Source organism: Notamacropus eugenii, chromosome 5 (genome assembly GCF_028372415.1).
Source record: "Notamacropus eugenii isolate mMacEug1 chromosome 5, mMacEug1.pri_v2, whole genome shotgun sequence".
Taxonomy (NCBI): domain Eukaryota; kingdom Metazoa; phylum Chordata; class Mammalia; order Diprotodontia; family Macropodidae; genus Notamacropus; species Notamacropus eugenii.
Window position 1 is genome coordinate 12,791,919 of NC_092876.1, and position 17,670 is coordinate 12,809,588.

The 17,670-nt window shown below is 47.1% G+C and overlaps 1 protein-coding gene across 3 annotated transcripts in view; it reads right to left on the reverse strand.

Annotated features, from left to right (window-relative positions):
* SULT2B1 (sulfotransferase family 2B member 1) overlaps positions 1-12,211 on the reverse strand; it is a 29,775-nt gene extending 17,564 nt beyond the window's left edge. For 2 of the 3 annotated variants that reach the window (XM_072607447.1, XM_072607448.1), the window contains exon 1: positions 12,043-12,211. Coding sequence is in view for 1 of the 3 variants with exons in the window: in XM_072607446.1 (XP_072463547.1) it covers positions 9,378-9,436 (59 nt within the window). In the remaining 2 variants the exon portion in view is untranslated. Of the gene's footprint in view, positions 1-9,377; positions 9,560-12,042 lie in introns of those variants that run through there. The other variant, XM_072607446.1, reaches the window with a different exon arrangement.
* Between the last annotated feature and the right edge of the window lie 5,459 nt (positions 12,212-17,670).

Below are 17,670 nucleotides of genomic sequence, written 5' to 3' on the forward strand. Positions count from 1 at the left end.
AAATGCTAGCTATAGCAATGAGATGAGAAAAAGAAATTGAGGGACTAGTCATAGGCAAGGGGGAGCCTAATCACTTTTTGTGGATGATACAATGACTCATGTAGAGAACCCTAGAGAGTCAAATAAAAATTTATTAAAATAATAACTAGCTAAATTGAAGGACACAAAATAAATCTGTACATATCATTAGAACTTCTGTATATTGTCAATAGATCCAGCAGGAAGGGATTAGAAAGAAAATTTCCATTTCACATAACTACAGAATTTATTCTTTTTAAAAATTTGATTCTACTCACCAAAACATACAGGGATGCTATGAAGACAATTAGAAACCTCTCTTTAGGAAAATAAAGGCAAATCTAAATAATTGGAGATATATTCATTATTCATGTAAACTAAGAAAATACAATAAAAAGGACAATACTATCTAAATGTATATGCTTATTCATTGCTAAATCAATCAAATTACCAAATGATTATTTGACAGAACTAGAGAATGTAATAAAATGCATATGGGGGCAAAAGTATTCAAGATAAATAATGAAAAAAAAAATGGGAATGACGGGGACCTAGGTCTCAAACTATACTACAAAACAGTAATCAACATTATTTGGTACTAGTCAAAAAATAAGAAGAGGGACGGTGGAACCAATTAAGTACACAACGTGTAGAAGCAAACGAATTTAATAACCTTGTTTTTGATGAACCCAAAGACCCCAGGTCTTGAGGTAAAGACTCACTATTTGACAGCAACTGCTGGGAAAACTGGAGAGCAGTCTGGCAGAAATTAGGATTAGATCAACACCTCACACCAGATACCAAGGTCACATCATATACAAATTAGAGGAACAAGGAAGAAATTACCTTTCAGATCTATGGGAAGGAGAAGAATTTGTGACCAAGTGAGGGATAGAGAGAATCACAGAAGATAAAATAGACAGTGTTGTTTATGTAACATAAAAAAGTTTTTGCACAAATAAAACCAATTCATTTAATAACAGAAGGGAAACAATTAACTGAGGAAAAATTTTTTATTTAGTCTCTCTAAACTAAAAAAAGTCTCATTTTGAAAATAAAAATAAGGAGCTGGTGTAAGTATAAGAGTCATCTCCCAATTAATAAATGATCTAAGGATATAAAAAGGTAGTTTGCTAAAGAAGAAACTCAAAGCTATCAACAGCTATATTTAAAAAATGCTCCCAATTAAAAATAATTAGATGCAAATTAAGTGCAAATCAAAGCAGCTCCAAGAAACACACACCCATCAGATTGGTAATGATGACAGAAAATAAAAATGGCCAATATTGGCGGGGCTATGGGGACAGACACATTGATGCACTATTGATAGAGCTATGAATTGATTTGCACATTCTGGAAAGCAATGTGGAACTATGCCCCACAAAATCACTACATTTTGCATACCTTTTGACTCAACAATACTACTGGAGACTTTGCATAGCCCTACTTCACTCAGATCAAAGTCAATTGAAAGTTATGTCATCACCTTCCTGATGTCATGATCCTTTAGGAGAATGAAGGACAAACCACACACAACCACAATGACTATAGGTCTATATTCCAATTAGATTTGTTTTAAAAGAGGAAAAGGACCCATATGTACAAAAATATTTCCAGCAACTCTTTCTGTAGTGGTAAAGAACTAGAAACTAAGGGGCTAAACTAAAGTGGAGAATGGTTGAACAAACTGTAGGAATAATAATGTGCTGTAAAAAATTATGGAAATACCATGGACAAACTGGAGGAGCAAGGAATAGTGTATTTATCAGATTTATGGAGAAGGGAAGAATTTTTTTTACTAAAGAAGAGATAGAAAGCGTTATGAAATGCAAGATGGATAATTTTGATTACATTAAACTGAAAATTTTTTGCACAACCAAACCCAATGCAACCAAAATTTGGAGGGATGTAGTAAATTGGGAAAGAATTTTTACAGCTAATCTTGGGGATAAAGACCTCATTTCTAGAATATATAGAGAACTGACTCAAATGTACATCTATACAAGTCATTCCCCAATTGATAAATGGTCAAAGAATATGAACAGGCAGTTTTCAGAGGAAGAAATTAAAGCTATCTATAATCATATGAAAAAATGCTCTAAATCACTTTTGATTAGAGAGATGCAAATCAAAACAGGATGATGATAAATGTTGGGGAGGATGTGGGAGAGTTGGAACACTAATTCTTTGTTGGTGGAGCTGTGAGCTCTTCCAACCATTCTAGAGAGTGGTTTGGAACTATGCCCAAAGGGCTACAGAAATGTACATACCTTTAGACCCAGCAATATCGCTACTAGGACTGTATCCCAAAGAGATCATAAAAATGGGAAAGGGTCCCACATATACAAAAATATTTATAGCAGCACTCTTTGTAGTTGCCAAAAACTGGAAATCAAGGGGATGCCCATCAATTGGGGAATGGCTGAACAAGTTGTGGTATATGAATATAATGGAGTACTATTGCACCATAAGAAATGATGAAGAAGAAGACTTCAGAGAGACCTGGAAAGACTTATATGATCTGATACTGAGTGAAAGGAGCAGAACCAGGAGAACTTTGTGCACAGCAACGACCACAGTGTGCGAGAGTTTTATCTGGTAGACTTGGAACTTCGTAATAACGCAAGAACTTAAAAAAAAATTCCCAATGGTTTTCTAAGGCAAAATGCCTTCCACACGCAGAGAAAGAACTATGGAATTCATTCACAGAATGTAGCAGATCATGTGTGTGTGTGTGTGTGTGTGTGTGTGTGTATAATGTTTTGATTTGTTATATGATTTCTTCCATTTATTTTAGTTTGTCTACACAGCATGACTATAGTGAGAACGTATTCAATAGGAGAGTATATGTAGATCCTATATAGAATTGTATGCCATCTTGGGGAGGGAGAGGGGTGGTGCAGGGTGGGTGTCAGGGGATAAAAATCTAAGTTTTATGATAGTGATTGTAGACCATTAAAAAAATAAATAAAATAATAAAAAAGAAATTATGAAAGCAGAGATTTCAGAGAAACGTGGGGAGACTTGCATGAACTGATGCAAAGTGAAGTAAGTAGACAATTTACATGATAACAACAGCATTCTAGAGACAAACAAACAACTTAGAAAGACTTAGGAACTTTGATTAATGTAATAACCGACCAGTCTTCCAGATGATCAAACGAGGAAACATGTTCCCCACCTCTTAAAAGAGAGGTGACAAGACAGAGAAGAGACACACATTTTTCAATACGGCCAATGTGCGATTTTGTTTTGCTTGACTGCAGATTGGTTACAAAGGTTTTGTTTTTCTTTCTTATTATTTTTTGTGGGGGAGGGAGATAAGAGGGAGAGAAAATAAATTCTTGTTAATTAAAAAAACTCCAAAAAGTTCCAGCAAAAAGAGAAATTCAATGGGGATAAATTTGAGGCTTTGCACATGGGTACCAATAAGTCAGTTCCCCAAGAATAAAATGTTTGGAAAGAAATCTGGAGTTTTTAGTGGACCACAAGCTCCACATGAGTCAGCAGTGTAATATGGTGGCCAAAATAAAAAAGCTACCATAACCTTGGGCTGCATTAAAAGGGCCATTGCTTTCAGGAAGAGGGAGGCAACAGTCCCATTGTGCTCTGTCCTTTTTGGACCTCATTTGGAGTACTGTGGTTAGTTCTGGGTGGAAGGACTTTCGTAAGCTGGGGAGTCCCAGAGACAGGAAATCAAGATAGCCCTTGTCTTATGGGGATGGGGAATGAATTGGCCATATTTAGTCTGAAGAAGATTAGCCTGGGGTGGGCTGGGGAGGCTGAATGTGAAGAGTTCCTGAATAGGGGAAGTAGTATAGCTGGTTCCAAAAGGCAGAACCAGAAGCAAACAAAGGGAATTGGGAAGAAAAAAAATTAGATTTCCTGTCAGGAAAAACTTCCCAATAATTAGGACTTTCCCAAGTGGAAAGGACCACTAAAGGATGCCATGGTGCAAAGCGTGCTGGGTCTGGAGTCAGGAAGGCTCATCTTCTTGAGTTCAAATCCAGCCTCAGACACTTGTGTGACTCTGGGTAGGTCACTTATTTGCCTCAGTTTCCTCATCTGTCAAATTAGCCGGAGAAGGAAAAGGCAAACTATTCCAGTGTCTTTGCCAAGGAAACCCCAAATGAAGTCACAAATGGTTGGATAACTGAAGAATTCCTAAACAACAAGAAAAGATGTACGACTTCCCCTCCTGGTAGAGGCTGGGCTGCCACTTTGGGTGTATGGGTTGGACTAGGTCTGCTGAGGTCCCTCCTGACCCCCACATTCTGTGATTGTGGGAGGGGCCCTTGCACAACAGACCCAAATTTCAGAATCGTCATTTTCAGAGGCCAAAAGGACTTTGAATATAGATAAATGTTTGCTGAATTAAGCTAAACTAAGCTGAAGGGAATCTTCTTGTGTATTTAGATGGGGGAGTAGGGCCTGGAGAGGGGAGAGTTCTTGCTTAGAGTCACAAAGTGAGTCAACAGTCCCAGAAGGTGAAGGGCTTTTCAGGACCTGAGTTCAACCTTTTCATTTGACAGAGAAGGAAACTGAGGCCTGCAAAAGCCCAGGGCCTTGTCCATGGTCACACAGAACGACAGGGCTGGAAGCAAATGTCTACAAGTAATTAGGACAGGCTAGGGCAGATGGTTCCCCAAGGTCCGGTGTTCTGAACCTGTCCCACCCCCACTCCAGGCCCCTAATGCTCAAAAGAGAAATATTTAGGCCAAAACTGAAGTCTGACTTCACACGCTAGTAACTTCTCCCAGGCAGGAGGGGCTGGAAGCAGAAATAACTTCAAAATGGGTTCACCGAAAGCACATCCAAAACAGGTTATTAAAGGAGCCTGAGGCGCAGGGGGCCGAATCCCTTCCTGCCTCCCTCCCTGTCTTCCTGGGCCACCCAGCCTCATGCCTGCCTCCACTCTGGGCCTGGTTTAGGCAAGCTGGAGCTGGGCTCCTGGGTACATGGGACCCTCTCCCACTCCTGTGCCAGGCCCTAGGGTGGCTGACAGCCCTGATTTTTGTGCATAGGTGGGCCCAAGTACAGGGGAAAGAGGTCACAGAAACTCTGACAGGCAGCGTGGCAGGGATCCTAGTGACTGATTTTGAGGGAGAGGACCCCATTTCAATATGACTGCTATTGACTTCCCAGTGTCCATGGGAAAAGCAGAGGGCCCTGGATCCTACCCTGCAATCCAGCAGATTGGGCTAGATACCCTCCAGTCTTTTCAGGCTGTAATCTGATGATACTGTGATCTTACTGGCCAGTCCAAAAGAGCTCTCATCCCTGCATCCACCTTCAAGGCCAGTGCCTAGCTGACGTAACCCCCTCTTGCCATAGCCCAGACTGCAGGGCCTGAGGATGAGGACATGCTTTCATCAGAGACAGATGCTGGCAGCCTTCTAATCTAAGAAGGCAGAAGCCCTTAGAAGCCAGGGGTCAAATCCTGGCTCTGCCATCTCCTACCTGGGTGACCTTGAGTGAGTGAGTGAGGCCTCTCTGGGCCTCTTCTGTCCAAGGAAGGGGTTGGACTTAACTGTCTCTCGGATCTCTTCCAACACTAATTTCTACCACACTGAGACGTCAAGCATCCAAGGGGGCCTCGATGGCCCCTAGAAAGTACAGTATGGCTAAAGCACTGGACCTGGAGTCAGGAAGACCTGAGTTTAAATATGACCTTAGACTCTTACTACTTCTGTGACCCTGAGCAGGTCATTTTGCCTCTGTTATTTTCTGTTTCCTCATCAGCAAAATGTGGATAAAATAGACCCTATCTGCCAGGGTTGTGAGGACCAGATAAGATAATAATTATTAAGTGCTAAATAAGTATTATTCAGAGGAGGGTTGCTATTACTGTGCTTGGAGCCACATCTTGGCACAGTTAGCCCTAGTGAGGGAAAGTTCAGAAGAGGCAAATTCTAAGTCAGTGTAAGGGCATATCTCCTAGCAATCACCTGGAGATTGTGAGATCCGGGGTTTGCCCCAAAAGAGGCTGAGTGACCTCTTGTTGGGGAACATTTCAGAGCAGACTTTTGGGTCCAGTTAACTAAAGTCCTTGGATTTTTTCAGACCTGCCTCTCACACCTCTGAAATTCTAAGGTAAATAAAACAATGCTATGCTGTTAAGGGTTAGCTGGACTGGGATAACAAGAGACCAAATGTTCCTGGGTCCCTGGAAATAAAATAACCTAAGGCAAACACAAATGACTAACAAGGGCATTAATGAAAGACTTGTTGGATTGAGTAGACTTCTCCACCAAAAAGCTCCCTTGTAGGGGTCTGGGCCACCATGGTATATGGGAGCTGTCCTGGGCTGTAGTGCTGAGCTTATCCCTCAGTGGGACCTAGGATCAATTCCTTCCTCCACATGGGTCCACGCAGAGTCAAACTGAAAAAAGACTGACCTGAAGAGAGTCTCTACTTCTTCCCAAGTAGAATGAGAGGACTGGACTAGCTGGCCACAAGAACAATTTTGGAACCCTTTTCCCCAAGGTGGACTGAATGAATGGCCTCTGGGTGGAGGTATTAAATCCAGGAAACAAAGGTGAGAAGTTCTTCAAACAGGCCTGATTCCCTAAGCCATCTCTAGGGCTCTGAAATTAGAGCTCCCAGGACTGTCATGGGTGGCCTGGTAGAAGTCAGTCAAGGTACCCAGCCAGAAATGCTGCTGCTGTTCAGTCATGTCTGACTCTCCATGACTCCATTTGGGGCTTTCTTGGCAAAGATACTGAAATGGTTTGCCATTTCCTTCTCCAGCTCATTTAACAGATTAAGGGAATTGAGGCAAACAGGATTAAGTGACTTGCCCAAGAACATACAACTTTAAGTGTCCAAGGTCAGATTTAAGCTCAAGAAGATGAGGTCTTCCTGACTTCAGGCCTTGAGCTCTATCTACAAAGCCACCTAGCTGCCCACTAGTATGCTAAAGCCCCACAAGTTCAGTTTTAGCAGAGGGACTAAGCTGAATGAGAAGTCTAGAAAGTACATTGATCATCTGGAGGGCACTAAAGATGGTGAGAGAGAGGCCTGACTTGAAAGGTACATCCTGGAGGAAGGAAGAACTTGTGTGGGTTTGGAGAGGGCCAGGTAAAGCATTCAGGGACTTTCAGAGATGCAAAGTAGAAGGGGGATCAGGGGACTGTCTTTTACCTCTCACACAGTAGGTGCTTCATAAATGCTTGTTGGTGGTGGTGGTGGGGAACTAAGAGATCACAAATTAATAGAGAGATTTAGGGGAGGAATAAAAGATCCAAAAAAAGTCACAGGAACATTGTAGGGGAGGAATCAGACATCCCAAAGGAAGAGATCACAGGTGGAAACCAGAGATCATGGAAAGGAACAATGAGACAAGGAAAGGACAGTAGATAGAGATCAGAGTGAAGAAATGGGAGATGATGAAGTGATGAGAGGGTGAAACCATGAACCAAGGAGGGAGTGGGACACTTTCAAAGGGTAAGAGGGTATGGCAGATTTTTCTGGAGATGTGGGAGAGATCAGGAGGAGGGACCAGTGATCCTAGAGGAAGTGACCACCAGCGGAAACCCCAGAGAGATCCCTGAGAGATCCAAAAAGAGAATCTGAGATAGCAAAGAGAAAGGAGTGGGGTGGGGCTGGGAAGGGTGGAAGAATGAAGGATCATGGGAGAATGAAGAAAGAAACTTTGGCCCAGAAGAAATGGGAGGGAAAGAAGAACCAAAGATGCCAGAGAGATAAGGACAGGAATCACCAAGAGAGACCAAAGAGGAAATCAGGAAAAGGGCCAGAGGTACTGGAATATCTGGGGGAGAACTCCACTGTCCTGAGGAGAACTGGGGAAGACGAGTTTGGTGAAGGCTCCCATCCCAGAGCTGCTGCTGCCGCCCCTTTCTTCCTCACCTTAGATCTATTCCCTACATGATGTGTCCCTCCCTGTCCTTCCTCCTGTCCCCCCACTAGAGTGTAAGCTTTCTCCAGGCAGAGAGAGGGGTTTTATCTGTGTATTCTCAGTGACCAAGCCCTAAGAAGGCATGTAAGAAATGTTTATTACTTGAAGAAATCCTGGGGAGAAAGGTGAGAGAAGGAATCAGGGCTTACAAAAGGTGATGGCAGAGATTGGAGAGTAAAATCAGATATGGTGGAGGGTAAGGGAGAGATGATCTAAGATTGTAGTGAAAGATCAGAACTCACAGAGAAGACTGATGATGGGAATCAGAAATCATGGAAAGATCATGGTTGGGAAAAGTCAGGTGATAGCATTGGGGAGTGGGGAGGAAAATGGAGAGAATCAGATATGGAGAAAGAAAGGAAAAATGATGCGCCACAAGCAATCAAGAGGAGGACTCAGCAGTCATGGATAGATGGTATGGAGTGGCTGGAAGTCAGGAGGACCTAGTTTCGAATCCTACTTTGGACACCAATTACTATCTAATGTGACCTTCCTTCACTTTCCTATCACCTGTACAACAAGACAGATGGCTTGTGAAGGCAAGTCCCTCCCTGCTCTCTCTCAATCCTTAAGCCTAAGATCTCAGAGGAAGGAACAAGATGGTGGAGACACAGAGGGAAGGAATCAGAGATGATGGAGCAATTAGGGTGTGAAATAGGAGATCTTTGCCCAGAGAGCAAGAAAAGGTCAAAGGGATGAAAGAGAAATCATGGAGAGATTGGGGGAAACATTGGAGATCATTCAATATACTGGGGGTGGTCAGAGACCATGGGGAGACTGGAGAAGAATCAAAGAGGTCAGAGTGTGGTGGAAGGGCATCTGGACCCTCAGTTTGGCTACTTTCTTGGGTGATTTTGGACCAGTTACCTGGACCCCCACAACCTCAGTTTCCTCATTTGTAAAATGAATGTTTTAATCTGGATTCTCCCTGAAGGTTCACTCCTGCTCAAAACCCTATGATTTTCTAGAAGCTGAAGGAACTGTGGTGGGAGGAGCTGGGGGGGACAGGAAGTAGACAAGGAGCCTTGGGTCTTGGTGACCCATAGACATGGACTCAGTAAAAGTTGAGAGACTGAAGGAAGGAATGAGAGATTCAGCTCAATTCAAGCAACAAATAACTAGGAAGCACTCACTGGGCACTAGGGAACTGAAGACCCTTGGGGAGATCTTGGGAAAGAGAGAGGAGATGGTAAGGAGGAGGGAGAGGGATGGGCAGAAAGAAGTCAGGACAGGGCCAGGAATGACGAATGTGGCTCTAGCTTCGAGAAGGCTGAGACAGGCCAGCATTGTACCAGGGAGGATGGAGGGATGAGGAGAGCAGTGAGCGTGGGAACCTTGGGGCAGGAAGGAAAGACGAGAGCTTTGAGCTGCTGGACGGTACCTGTTGATCTTGGGCCCCCAGCCCAGACTCCCTCCTCCCACTCCACTCCCCAGCTCTCACCTTAACTCGGTGATCATGTTATCAAAACTAGAGATCTGGGATGCCACAGTTCCTTCCATGGTGGAGAGGAGTCCTAGCTGGCCGATAGAGGGAGGACAGTGGGACGGCCAGCACTCAGCACGTCTGCTGCTCCCCAGAGGGCCAAGTGCAGGATTCCTCCCTCTCTCCTAGCTGCCCACTACTGCTTGAGCTCAGGCTGGGCGGGGTAGGGCTCAGCCGGTTCCGCTGGCTGCTACCCACGCCATGCCCCGCCCCTGGGCACCCCTGGGGAGGGGCTGGGGCTGGGTATCTCTGAACTGTGCAGAGGCGGGGGTGGAGAGGGAGAGACCAGATGGGCACAGGCATCTAGCCCCCAAGGCCCTGACCCTCCTAGGACCCCAGGCCTCCCCTCTCCTCAGAGGCCTCAGAAAGACAGGCTTTCCAATCCCTACTCTCCTCAGGGCCCCAGGGCTCCAGCCCTCTCCTTGAGTCCCTCCCTGCCCTAGACCCTACGGAACTTAGCCTACCCTTTCCAGAGCCATCCCATCTTTGGAGGGATGCACCTTAACCTGGATGTGGAGTTCAAATCTGACCTCAGATACGTTGTGATTCTGGACACAGAGGCTGCTTCAGTTTCCCCATCTGTCAAGTGGATATGATAATAGATTCTACCTCCCAAGGTTGTTGGGAGAAGCAAATGAGATAATATTTGTTAGGCACTCTGTGTAAATGCTACTATTATGAAGGAATCCCTGAGACCTCTGATAGGCATTTTGGGGAGAGGGGCTTCTGGAATCCGGAGGAATCGAAGGGGGAGCTGTGGGTAATGGAGGAAGGACCCAGGTGTTAGGACGCCAGGCAGCAAACGCTTCCCTCCCTGCCCCGGGGCCTGGGCCCTCTCAGTTAGTCAGCTGGCCCTCCCGGTCTGTTTCCCTGTTTTCTGACTCTATCAACCTTCCTTCAGGTCTCCTCCCCATCCTCCCCCAGTCTGGAATCTCCTGAAGATGAGGGCAGGAGGGGGAAACTGAGGCACAGAGCAGGCATGGACCTGTGCTGTCAAAGGAAGCCATGGACCTCACTGTATTCAAATCCCCATCACTCTGAGGGAGCCTGAAAGTGGAAGAAGCTGGACTCCCAAAGGATATGGGAAGGAGAAGGTGGAGCTGGGAGCTAGAAAGCTGGGCAGCCAGGGTGGAGAAAGAAGGGGCAGAGTGGGGCAGTTAGGCTGAGGAAATAGAATTAGGGCTTGCCAGAGGAGATGCATTAGGGTGGGGGCAGGCCCTCCAACCCAGTGCACCCCAGTGAACACATCACTTCCTCCCTCTGTACCCTGAGGGCCAGCGCAAGACAAGGCTGTGCAAAGACCTAGGGAGTACAGTCAGGGCTCCTAGCTGTCGGAGACTCAGGCATCTGGTTTCTCAGTGCCCCCTCCCCCAGTCTTGGATCCCCAAGGGGACAAATGTATGAAGTCATTTCCCCCCACTCAGTGTTTAGACGTACAGATCAGGTCACAGGCCTAGGCTTGCCTCTTGCTGGCCATATCCTTGGACCTCTGCCCCTCCTTATAAGCCACTAATTGTCCATCCCAGGATGCAGCAGGTGGGTTGGGGTCAGGGATCCTTGCCGGGTGAGCAATCTGGGCCAGCAGCCAGGATCTCCTGGATTTGGGGGAGGCGGGATGGGGTCCAGATGCCCCAGTGAGTGCCCAGGTTGGGGGGGCCTGAAGGTAGGTCTCCTCCACCCTGGTAGACCATCCTAATCAGCAAGTGCATCAAGGGGTGTGGGCCCTTCCAGAAAACTTGCTCCCAGCTCCCCACCCCTATTACTCCATCCTCCATGGGGATCATGCCTCAGGCCCGATACTGGGCCTGCCCCAAGCCACACCCCAGATGCTGCTCTGCCTGCTGGTGCTGAGGAAGGGCTGGCATACAGGTTCCGAAGGGGAAGGAAAGCCTGTGCTTTGTCACTTCCCCTGTCCCTGTCATCACACCCTCACAACTATTCCAAGACCTCATCCTCCCATCCTATCCTAGCCTCCAACCCCAGCCTTCTTTGGTCTCCTCCTGGATAGGAGCCACCCCTAGCCCAGGAGTCAGGAGTCTGGGCTTGAATACTTGACCTTGGCAAGCTCCTTCCTCCCTGGGTTCTTAGTTTTTCCTCTAGAAAGGGAGGTACTTGGCCTAGATTATCAGTAAGGCCACCCCTTGGGGAGATGTCATGCTTGACTCTAGGTCACTTGGTAACTATGATCTACCTGTCTACCAAATGACTCATTCATTCATTCATTGAAGGTTTCAGTAAAGCACCCACTGTGTGCCAGTCTTCACTTCCATCTTCCTATCACACCATTCCTGATATAGAGTAGATCCCTAAGAGATGTTTGTTGATTGATCTCGTCTGAGTCTGAACAAGGTCTACAAGACTTGGAGTCCAAAGATCTAGTCTGGGGTCCCTGCTCTGCTACCTGTGAATTGCATGAGCAAGTTAAATATTTTTGGCTATGTGTGCCTCAGTTTCCTCATCTGTAAAATGAGACCATTGGAGACTCTGCCAACCACAAAATTCTATAATCTCTTCATATTTTGTGATTGTCTCTCCAGATCTTTCGGACCTCCCCTCATCTCTGTCTTTCTAGGCCTAGAGATCCACTATCTTCTCCTAGATAGCACAGTCAGGCTTCACATACCTGAGTAGGACCCTGGAGACTTCCCCTCTCCCACAGCCAGTCTCATTTCACTGCCTCTTTCCTGTCTGAGTTTGTTGGGGGCAAGGGAGAAAGTCGGGGGCTTGGGTTTGGCTCCCAGCCCTACTCTTTGCTCCCTGGGTGACCTTGGGCAGAGTAACTCAACCCCTCCAAATGAACAGGTTGGATGGGAGGACTCCTGTCAGCTCCAAATCCGATAATAGCTGCCATTCATACAGCATGTTACAGACGTGATCTCATCCACGACTCACAATGCTCCTGGGAGATGGGTGCTATTATTATCATCCTGGTTTTACAGAGGAGGAAACCAAGGCTCCAAGGCTTGCCCAAAGTCACATAGTTAGGAAAGGTCAAACTTGGTTGGGGAGTAGAAGCCAACCAGGTCCATCAATCTGCCTTCTGTCTAGCCCTCTCCTCCACTTGACTTTACACATCACCCCAGAAGTAAAGTCCACAGTCATTGAAAAGCTCCTCTTTTAAGAGGGGGAAACCTCTGGGGCAGACCCTGAACCCCAAGACACAGAGAGAGGCAGAGAGCACTCTCTTCATGGCAGCCAGAATGCCACTCCCATTGTGGACCAAACCCTCCATCATGGCTCCTGGAGGCAAAGGCAAAGGGCCTTATTTGTGGGGAGGTGCAGTTTACATGGAAGAAGGATGCAATTGGGGAGGGGGGACCTGGCTCCACCCCCTCTTTTCATCTCTGGATGGGGAAACTTTAGTGCCAACCTCTCTCCCCGCAACATTCCTTTCTGGGTGCATTCCCATTTCTGCAGCAATGTCAGGTTTGGGGAGCACTTCTGTGGCCAGCCAAGTAGGGACAGAGGAGGAGACCAATGCTCCCAGAGGCACGCTGACACAGCCTGGCCACACACAATGGAAAGCCACTGCTGCGGCTCTTTGCCTCTCACTGGTTCCCCAGGTGCACCGAGCCTGGTGCCACCAGGTGAGAGCTGCTCCCCTGTCCAGTCTGTGGCCCCTGGGCCCTGGCTTTGAACCTCCTGCTCTCTCTCCCCCATTGGTTCTCTCTTCTTTTGCTCATCTTCTAGGTTAAAAAGTTCACTGCCTAAGAGCCAGCATGGAGACCCAGTACCTACAATGCTGCTCCTGGTCTCGGGCCCTGGGAGCATTCACTAAGCACTGACTAAGGGCTTTTACAAAGATCATCTCATCTGGCCCTTGCAACAATCCTGCCATCTAGGTGCTGTTATTGTCCTTGTTTAACAGATGGGTAAACAGAGGCAGACAGAGGTCAACTGACTTGCCCAGGGCCACACAGCTATGAAGTGTGTGAGTCTGGATTTGAACTCAGGTCTTCCTGACTCTGGGTTGGTGCTGTATCCACTGTGCCACCTTGTGGCACAATCCCAGATTGTGGTGATACCTTTTGGGGACTCCAGGCAAGTACCTTCACTTCTTTGGGGCCCCTGTTCACTCCCTTCCAAATTTTGGAAGGTTTGGTTTCTAAGAGTCCAGGGCTCCATAGCCTGGGTGCCTGGGCACCAGCCAGACTTTGGCATTTACTAGCTGAGTGACCATGGGCAAAGCAGTTAGCCTCCCTTATCTGGAAAAAGGGGGAGGGGGAAAGCTCTGGGGTCCTTCTACATCGCCCCTACGAAGAAGGACTCCACCCTCCTTGGCTGGCAGCTCCTTCTCTTTTCCCTAGACTTGAGACCTTACTTTGGATAAATCTGAAATCTTGGAGAGAGATTAGAGGATGTGTGGAGAGTGGGGAACAGGCCCGAGGGCCTGAGATGGAATTCTGCTGAAGCTGAGTCACACAATCACTCTGACTCAATTTCCTCATTTGTAAAATGAGTATCATCATACCAACACCTTCTTTTGCAAGGTTTAAAGCCCTCTATATAAATGCCCTATTATCATTAATTATCATTAATCTTTTCCTCATTTGTCTCCTCCCCTTTGTCTCTCCAGCCTCTTTCTCTTCCTCCTTTCCTCCCTCCCTCCCTCTCTCTCCCTCTTTTGTCCTCATCTCTCTCTTTTCTCCTCCTCTTCCTTCTTCTTCTTTTCTCTCTCTCCCTCCCCCTTTCCTTCCCCCAATTCTCCCCGTCTGTCTTCTTTGTCTCTCTCTCTCCCTGTCTTCCTCCTCCTCCTCCTCTCTCTCTCTTTGTATCTCTCCCCGTCGCTCGGTATCCCTCTGTCTCTGTCTCCTCTTTGTCCGTCTCTCTCTGTCTGTTTCTCTATGTCTCCCCTCTCTTCTCTGTCTCTCTCCATCTCTATCTCTGTTTCTCTGTCTCTCTGTCTCTCTCTCTCTCTGTCTCTCACCCCCCCGGCCCCTCCCTCCTCGGACTCTCTGTCTCCTCTTCTCTCAGTCTCAGCTCTTGGTTTCCATCAGTCTTTGCCCTACCCAGCATCTCATCTCGGTCACCCCTCCTCTCTGTCTTCTCTCCTCGCTCTCCATTTCTGCCTCTCCCTCCATCTCCCAGGGTCTCTCCCTTTCTTCCACTCTTGGGCTCCCACAGACCCCCGGGCACAGCTCCCGGGGCATGGTAGGTGTAGTGGCAGAGGGTGTGAGGGCATGAGGGAAGAGGGCTCTCTGTGGCACAGACAGGAGCCTGCCCGGTGACTGGCGACGTCAAAGAGCCTTAGCTGGGCCTGATTGGTCCCAGCTCCTGCGGAGAACAGAAGGCTGGCAGCCCCCGGCAAGGTTGCGGATTTGGCCAGTGCAGATCTTTCCTTCCAAAGAGCCCTGGGGCAGGCAGGAGTTGAGCCTGGGAGATCCGGGTAGTGGGAAGTGGGGGAATCGGGGGAAGGAAGTAGTTTAGCTCCTTTGGTCAGGGGATCTTTTTTTCAGATGTGAAAATTGGGTCCCATCTGGGAGAAGGGACTTTCCCAAGGTCATTTGGTGATTCTGGAATGATGGACTGACTGTGGATCCTGCCAGAAGGCTTTGTGTTCCCTTAGGAGAAGAAAATCCAATCAATCAGTCCGTGAACATTTATTAGGAGCCTACTATGAGGCCCCCTAGACTAGCAGGAAGGGCCTGCTGAATTGAGCAGGGTGACGGAGAGTGGAGACAGGGCTCTTGATATGCCTGACTTCACAGCACAAATCCCTTCTGATCCCTGAGCCTCAGTTTCCCTCTCTTCAAAACAGGGGTATTGCACTCATGGGTCTCCAGAGCATTCCTAAAGGTCTTCCCAGTCCTAACTCCTAGAAACTTCGGCCATTCTCAGATTTGTTTAAGATAAGGAGCCCTGGCATTAACAGGTCTTAAGAGAAAGGGGAAAGCCGCCGCCCATTTCTTGCTTCTGCACCCAAAGTCCTTGAGACTTAGCTAACTTAGCATCTCCTGGCTGTCACCTTCATAGACATCCCCTTTGGAGCCCAGACCCCCATGTTCCATTTTTCTCCTAGGCTCAATGGTCCCCATGTGATCTATGCCCCAGATCCCCAGGAGACCTCTCTGCTGATGTCCATCAAACAAAGTCCTACTCCCCCTCCCCCTCCAGCTTTCACCTTTCCTCCTGGACTTGGGTGTCTAAAACTCAGAATCACAACCTCTCAAAAGAAAAGTTGGTGTGGTCCGCTGCATCCCCTAAAGGGAGCTGGGACTTCTGATTGAGAGGCATGAATTTGGGGCAAAGCTGGTCCACTTGAAAGACGTCAGAGATCTCAGGAGCCTCCTTTCAGCCTGGAGGGCCCAGTGGTGCCCAAAGAAGAAGCCCCAAGACCGCCCAACCTTTGTCCTGCCCTCCTCAGGAGCATCCCAGGACACTTTAGGGCAGCTCTCAGAGTGACAGTCTTACTGATATCCAGCCTAAATCTGCCTTCCTCAAAGTCTTGATAGATCCCACAGAGGCCAGGAGCTTCCACTCCTATCAGACTTTTTAGCCTCCCTCTACGCTACCCTGGGTAGCTCCAGTTTCCCCAGCAATCAGAGCCAGATATTCCACAGCCCATCTGCCCTCCCCACCCCAACCCTGCCTACTCACTGTGCCTCAGTTTCTGCAATGAGGTCTTAGGGTCCCAGATGTCTCATTTACCCCTTGTGATCCCCCAGGGGAGCTTTGGGCTCTCTGACCAGGATTTTATCTGAAAGTTTCACCAAGAAAAGTGGAAGGCATCTCCATTTGTGTGTGTGTGTGTGTGTGTGTGTGTGTGTGTGTGTATGTAAGTGGATGATGTGTAAATTTCTGGGGGGTAGTTTACTGTTCAAGTATTTGTGTACCTACAGTGTACCTGGGTCTGAAAGTGTGATATTACCAAACAATCAATAAACATTTATTAAGCACCTACTGTGTGCCAGGGATTGTGCTAAGAGACAAAAATGGTCCTTTCCTCAAGGAGCTTAAAACCCAATGGGAGAGACAATAGGCAAACAAATATAGACAAAGCGGGCTATATAAATGACAAGTAGGAAATCATTAATAGAGAGAAGACCCTAGAATTAAGAGGGCTGGGGAAGGCTTCCTGCAGAAGGTGGGATTTTAGCTGGGACTTAAAGGAAGCTGGGGAGGTCAGTAGTGGGAATGCCCAGAAGACCAATGTCCCTGGATCTAAGATTGTGTTGGAGAGAAGGATGTAAGAAGAATGAAAAGGTGGGAGCAGGTGAGGTTACGAGGGCCTTTAAATATCAAGCTGATTTTCCATTTGATCTCAAAGGCAATAGGAAGCCACTGGAGTTTCTTGAGTAGAGGGTAATGTGTTTGGAACTTTGATTAAGGAAAATCAATGTAGTGGCTGAATGGAGGATGGATTGGAAGGGAGAAAGACTGGCAGCAGTCAGAGCCTCCCAGCAGGTGATGCAATAACCCAAGCAGGAGGTGATGAGGGTCTGCACCAGGGTGGAGGCATATCAGAGGAGAGAAGGGGGTGAATACAAGAAATGTTACAAAGGTGAAATTGACAGGCTCTGGCACCATATTGGATCTGGGAGGGAGGGAGAGTATGGAGTCCAGGGTGACTTCTAGGTGGGAGCCTGAGGGACTGGGAGGGTGGGTGCCCTCTACAATAATAGGGAAGGTAGGAGATGGTGGATGGTTTAGAGCAAAGAGAATGAATTCTGTTTTGAACATGTTGAGTTTAAGGGTCTGCTGGACATCTAGTTCAAGTTGTCTGAACGGGTTAGGGTTAGGGTTAAGAGACTGGAGATTCACATTGGAAAAGTGAAATTGGAGGTTGGTCAGCTGAGAGATTGGGATAGAATGGGTAGATCTGAGAATCATCAGTATAGACATAGTAATTAAATCCTTGGGAGCTGATGAGATCACCAAGGGAAATAGTGTAGAGGGAGAAGAGAAGAGGCCTCAGGAGACAGAGCCCTGAGTTAGAGGGCATGTCTGCCTCTATGGGTGATATATGAATATGCATGTCTGTGGTGTGTGCAAGGAGTGGGAAATGTTCTCTACCAGATTATGTTTATACATGTAGATCTGTGATGTGAGCACATGTACGCTTGTGTGTCTGAATGTGGGGAGATATGGAACATATTCGTGTTGAGTCTGTGGGATCTGTGTCTATGTGTGTGTGTATAAGAAAGAGAAAAAAAGAGAGAAGAGAAGAGAAAAAAGACAAGAGGGAAGAAAGAGAGGGAGAAGAGAGGAAAGGAGAGGAGAGGGAGAAAGAGAAAGAGGAGACAGAGGAAGA